The following is a 6,000-nucleotide window of genomic DNA, read 5'->3' as shown; positions in this document are numbered from 1 at the left end:
CAGGAGACTATTGTGTCTGCTGACTAGAAGAAAATGCATTGTCTATTAATGCTGTGTCCAAAATATTACATCCACTGACAAAAAGTAAAATAAAATAAATCCTGCTTTCACTAAATTACTGAAGTGCAATGCCTAGGTATAAGAACCAGAACAGAAGAGAATAGGTCAGGGAGGTTGTTGGGTAGTTTGAAGTCTCCTCAGCTCAGAGGTGGGTGGATGTGGAAGTCATCACAGGCCAACTGCAGGCCCTGGTTCCAGGGCTTTCCAGCTATTATCTTTCATGAGCACTAAATGCAATCAAAAATCAAAAAAGTCTTAGCGAAGATAAAGATATAGCGAGACCTGCATAGCTCCATCCAGCTCGCTGCTACAGACTACAGTCCAGAGCTGTAGGGCCAACGATGCCCTGGAGCAGGACACCATTCACCCGGGAAGCCGGGCGCCCACACAGCCCTTGCCCTTTGCAGAAGTTGTTAGCCAGGGAAACACCTCCCCACCCCCAACCCGCCCACGCGCGCGCCGCGAAAGGGCGCCGGTGCCCTCCCCGCTCCAGAGTCCCGGGCCGCGCGCCCGGAGAAGGCGCCAGAACGGGAGGCCGCTCGCGCAAGGCCAGTATGTCACAATGCAGCTGCCGCCCGCCAGCAGCGACCCCAGCAACCGGCCCCCGCCGGCTGCGGCCCGCAGAGAGCCAACCGCTGCCGCTGGGCTGAGTCCGCCAAGGCGTACCCAGGCAGCCGGCCGGGGCAAAGACCAGGGGCCGCGTCATGCCCGCCGGTACCCCCAGAGCCTCCCTAGGAGCAGCCGCTACGGGGAAGAGGATGATATTTACAGGTAATGAGCGCGTCTCCGCCCCGGACAGCCCGGAGCTAGTAGCGCAGGGCAGCGGCGAGCCAGAGCCCGTATCTGACAGAGAGGCAGCGGCGTCTGCACAGCCTGGCAAGCTGCTGCCTCAGCGCCGGTCCGACCGCGCTGCAATTAGTAGGATCGCATTGGTCACACGCCTAACGCTTATGTTCTGCGGTATTATTGATTATAAGCAGGCGCAATGTGGACCCCGAAAACTGAAAAGCGTTGCGATTCACCGTATGTTATATTTTGTCACGGTGCCGCAGCTTTATTTGATCGGGGAGGGGGGGGGTCTTAATAGCTAGGTTGAAACCCCTCTTTTTGGCCTTCTTTTTTTTATGATACTGTCTTTTCCCATCGAGTAAATGTCTCCATGGTTCAACCCTCAGGACTTATTTAATGTGCGCGTGTGGGAGAAACACACACAAAGCAGGAAGGTGAAATCGACACTGCCTCAAGTTGGAAGCTTTTGTGCTCTGCTCAGCCGTGCTCATTCTTTATTGAAAAAGGGTGCCCTGGGCCTAGGTATTAAACAAAGAGACCATATCGGCGTCTGAGCAGAGCGCTGCAGCTGAGGGTCTGCATGAAAACCTCCTGCTGATAGCAAAGGGATTTCTCAGCGTTGCAGTTCAATAGCAGTTGCATACTTACTAGAAACACATTTGAATTTTACATGTCTAGGAAACACAGTATACAACGAAAAAGCACAGGAATTAAACCGAGGGACTGAGAACAAATTTGTGTGTATTTAGTTTTGAAAAGTGTCTCGTTAAATTCCTCCTGGAACCCTAACGTTATAATCACAGAAATAATATATATCTGACATTTGAATTATACACAGTTTATTATTTGATAGCTCAATTTCAGTGTACTCCTAGCCTACTAACCAATTAATAATTGTAAAATCACTTTCACTTTCATCCTTAGACTCCAAAGAACTGGAAACAAGCTATGAATTGTAGGAAGCATCTCAGACATGGCACACATTATTGAGAGTTATATTGAACACATTAGGCTGTGCTCCGCATATTATATACAGTAGTATAGTTCTGCCACTGGGGTATAGTCCCATTAAGAAAATATGAATAAAATACATATGCCTTCATTCCAAATCTGTGTGTCATTCACAGGTATTAATTTAACAGTTCAGCACATCTCAATCTGTACAGGGGCAGCTGGCTGGGTCCCTATTTTATTTGGTGCACATGTACACATTCCAATAGAGGGCCCAAAACTGTAGCGGCAAAGAGTCCTGTGGCACCTTACAGGCTAACAGACGTATTGGAGCATGAGCTTTCGTGGGTGAATTTTGCAGAATTTTAAAATATCGTTTACAGCATTTTTAATTTTTTCACGCAGAATTTTTACTTTTTCGCGCAGAATGCCCCCAGGAGTAAATAATATTGTAAAAACAACAAATGAGCTTTACATTATACATGTATAGAGTCAAACTCACAAATGTTACACATTTTCATCCACATACACTTTTCCTGTCATTATCCCCTCTGTGGAAGGTTTAGGCCTTTGGGTCTGCATAACGCCAGATCTACTAGCCGTTCCCTTGCACTTGCCTCACCATGCCACTGAAATCCTCCTCGATATATTGTTCCCCTGTGTGGTCTGCCCCTTTGTCCAACATACTCACAATTTTAGGCTGTGTTTAGAATCTTCTGTGGCTGCAGAGGACGGATGAGGCAGCATTTAGCCTTAGAAATGTTGTTTCATTCTGTCTGCAAACTCAGCACTGCATGGGTTTGCATTCACAATTGTATTTTTGCAATTAAGGGATAGAAACAATTTTTGAAAAAGATAACATCTATTCTGCTGAAATTGATGGGGCCATTAGGGAATGCTCATCTGACTTGCCATGGTGAGGCCTTGTCTATACTGGCATTTTCCAAAAATCTCCCAATGTGATACTACCACCAGTAGTAGCAATATTGGGACCATTAGCATAACACCAGTGATAGGTTGACCATTGGCCATTTAATCTGTCTACACTAGTGCTCCCACTGTTGTTACCACTGAGACTGAAGTACAACAGTGGGAGATTTTTAGAAAAGTGCCAGTGTAGATAAAGCCTAAGTGGCTCAATCCAGCCCCTGTGCTACAGATTGTAGTGGAATTTTTAATAACTTGTAAGTGCTTGATCCTTTGCTATTGAAATCAGTAGAAAGATTCCCATTGAGTTCAATGGGTGCTGGATCAGGCTCTAATGCACTCTCCCACAAAAACTTATGCCCAAATAAATTTGTTAGTCTCTAAGGTGCCATAAGTACTCCTTGTTTTTTGTTGTTTTTTTTTTTAAATGGAAAGTGATCTTGACTCTTCATCCTGGCCACCTTTAATTCAATAAAGTTGCAACATCTTTGTTTGATGCAGGCAGTATCACTGTACTGTTGTAAATGTTTGATCACTGTCAGGCAATTTCAACACAAGAGTAATAGCCAAGGTTATTTTTAAAGAGTGAAAGGCAACTTTATCACAGCCTTGGTTCAGCTAAAAATGCAGTGTTTGCTTTTAGTGACACAGAGCAATGAAGTGCAAGTAAAGCAAGCAGTACATTTCACATCATAACTTGCTGGCTGCTATGGCTGGTAACTGTGTATGCAGGTTTACAACCTACCATATCAGTGCAAGGTTTGCATAATTTTCATATGCATTCTGCAACCGTTAGTATAAAAAGAATTAATCTCTACATTTTAGTTTTCTAGTATAGTATTTACAAGGAGTACTTATACTCTGCAACACTGAGCATCAATGTGCCTAACAGTTAGGCACCCTGCCGCCTCGGTGGAATTCACAGTCCTGAGTTAGGTGAGGCACCTATCTCCACTCATGATTCACAGCCATGAACCCTCTCCTGTGTGTAAATAATTAAATATTCATAGGAGCAGGAGGACCAAAACCTGGCTGTCATGTCCCAGCCGAGTGTTCTAACCACTGGGTTACAGAGTCATTCTAATGTTCTCTCTGGCTCAATTACTATGTAATTATTTATACTAAGTGGAACAGCTTCACAAGGAGAGCTTAAGGGAGACCTGTCCCACAATACCTTATAGCCCAGTGGCTTAGAGCACTCCTCTGGGAAGTGGGAGTCTTCAATTAAAATATCTGTTTCACATCAGACAGAGAAGGGAATTGAACCTGGGTCTCCCACATTCTGAGTGAGTGCCCTAACTACTGGAATAAAGGCTGTAAGACGGTGAAATGTATCACCCCCTCCTCCTCTCTGGATGTTTTGTGAGGGTTTAGACATGCTCTAAGCACTTTTACTGATTGGACCCATAGAAAGGGGAAATAATCCCACTGGGTTTTACGTGCGAATTAGGAGCCGAGCTGCTGGTCAGTGTCAGGACTTGGGCAGCTATTAGAATTCTTTGAATATTTTGTTCACAAGCGTGTGGAGAAGGGTGATCCCATGGACATAGTATACTTGGACATTCAGAAAGCCTCTGACAAGGTTCCACACCAGTGGCTCCTAAGCAAAGTCAAAAAGAAAAGGAGTACTTGTGGCACCTTAGAGACTAACAAATTTATTTGAGCATAAGCTTTCGTGAGCTACAGCTCACTTCATCGGATGCACGTAGCTCACGAAAGCTTATGCTCAAATAAATTTGTTAGTCTCTAAGATGCCACAAGTACTCCTTTTCTTTTTGCGAATACAGACGAACACGGCTGCTACTCTGAAACCTAAGCAAAGTCAGCAGTTGTGGAATAAGTGGGAAGGTCCTTTCATGGATTCGTAACAGGTTAAAAAACAGGAAACAAAGGGTAGGAATAAATGGTCGGTTTTCACAATAGAAAGTGGTAAATAGCAGGGACTTCCAAGGAGCTGTACTGGGACCAGTGCTTTTCAACATATTCCTAAATGATCTGGAAAAGGGGGTAAATAGTGAGGAGGCAAAGTTTGCAGATGATACAAAATTACTCTAAAAAGAAAAGGTGTACTTGTGGCACCTTAGAGACTAACAAATTTTCATGAAGTTGATAGATTTCCACTCCATATGGCTAAATTTAGTGCCTTGCATAATAACAGGTTTCAGAGTAGCAGCCGTGTTAGTCTGTATTTGCAAAAAAAGAAAAGGAGTACTTAGTCTCTAAGGTGCCACAAGTACTCCCTTTTTGAAAATTACCAAGACAGTTAAGTTCAAAGATGACTGTGAAGAGTTACAAAGGGATCTCACAAAATTGGGTGACTGGGCAACAAAATGGCAGATGAAATTGAATGTTGATAAATGCAATGTAATGCACATTGGAAAAAATAATTCCAATTAGGAGACAAGGTGGATGAGATAATATCTTTCTAGGAAACTAAGTCACAGTGTCAGAGTTAAATACAAAGTGGAACAGATTGTTTAGCATAAGTAGTTAACATATATTTCAAGGGACCGTTGAATCTGTTCCACCTTTTATTTAGCTGTAACACTCTGAGTTAATTTTGCAGACCTGAAGAAGAGCTCTTTGTAAGCTGGAAAGCTTGTCTCTCTCATCAACAGAAGTTGGGCCAATAAAATGTATGACCTCATTGACCTTGTCTCTCTAATATCCTAAAACCTACAAGCCTCCACTGCATATAATCCCAATTGTACATACAAAACCGATGGGTTCTAAATTATCTTTTATCCTCAAGAAAGATCTTGGAGTCATTGTGGAGAGGTCTCTGAAAACATCTGTTCAATGTGCATTAACAGTCAAAAAAGCTAACAGGATGTTAGGAGCCATTAAGAAAGGGGAAGATAATAAAAAAGGGCAAAACATAATCCCACTATATAAATCCATAGTATGCCCACACCTTGAATACTGCATGGAGTTCTGGTCACCCCATTTCAAAAAAGTTATATTAAAATTGGAAAAGGTACAGAGAAGGGCAAGACAAATAATTAGTGGTAGGAAACAACTTCGATCCCAGGAATGATTAAAAAGACTGGGACTGTTCAGTTTAGAAAATAGAAGGGTAAAGGGGGATATGATAGTGGTCTATAAAATCAGGAATGGATGGAAAAAACATGAATAAGGAAATATTATTTACCCCTTGCCAAGGTTCCTTCCCCACTCTGAACTCTAAGGTACAGATGTGGGGACCTGCATGAAAACCTCCTAAGCTTACTTTTACCAGCTTAGGTTAAAACTTCCCCAAGGTACAAACTATTT

The 6,000-nt window shown here is 43.1% G+C and overlaps 1 protein-coding gene across 1 annotated transcript in view; it reads left to right on the top strand.

Moving 5' to 3' along the window:
* The first annotated feature begins 573 nt into the window (after positions 1-573).
* Positions 574-6,000, top strand: part of C4H4orf45 (chromosome 4 C4orf45 homolog) — a 76,302-nt gene continuing 70,875 nt past the window's right edge. Inside the window, exon 1 of the mRNA XM_043513247.1 lies at positions 574-831. Coding sequence (XP_043369182.1) covers positions 765-831 — 67 coding nt within the window. The 5' untranslated portion in view covers positions 574-764. The remainder of the gene's footprint in view (positions 832-6,000) is intronic.

Source organism: Dermochelys coriacea, chromosome 4 (assembly GCF_009764565.3).
Source record: "Dermochelys coriacea isolate rDerCor1 chromosome 4, rDerCor1.pri.v4, whole genome shotgun sequence".
NCBI classification, from domain to species: domain Eukaryota; kingdom Metazoa; phylum Chordata; order Testudines; family Dermochelyidae; genus Dermochelys; species Dermochelys coriacea.
Note: the sequence above shows the minus strand (reverse complement) of the source record. Positions and strands in the feature narration are given on the sequence as shown.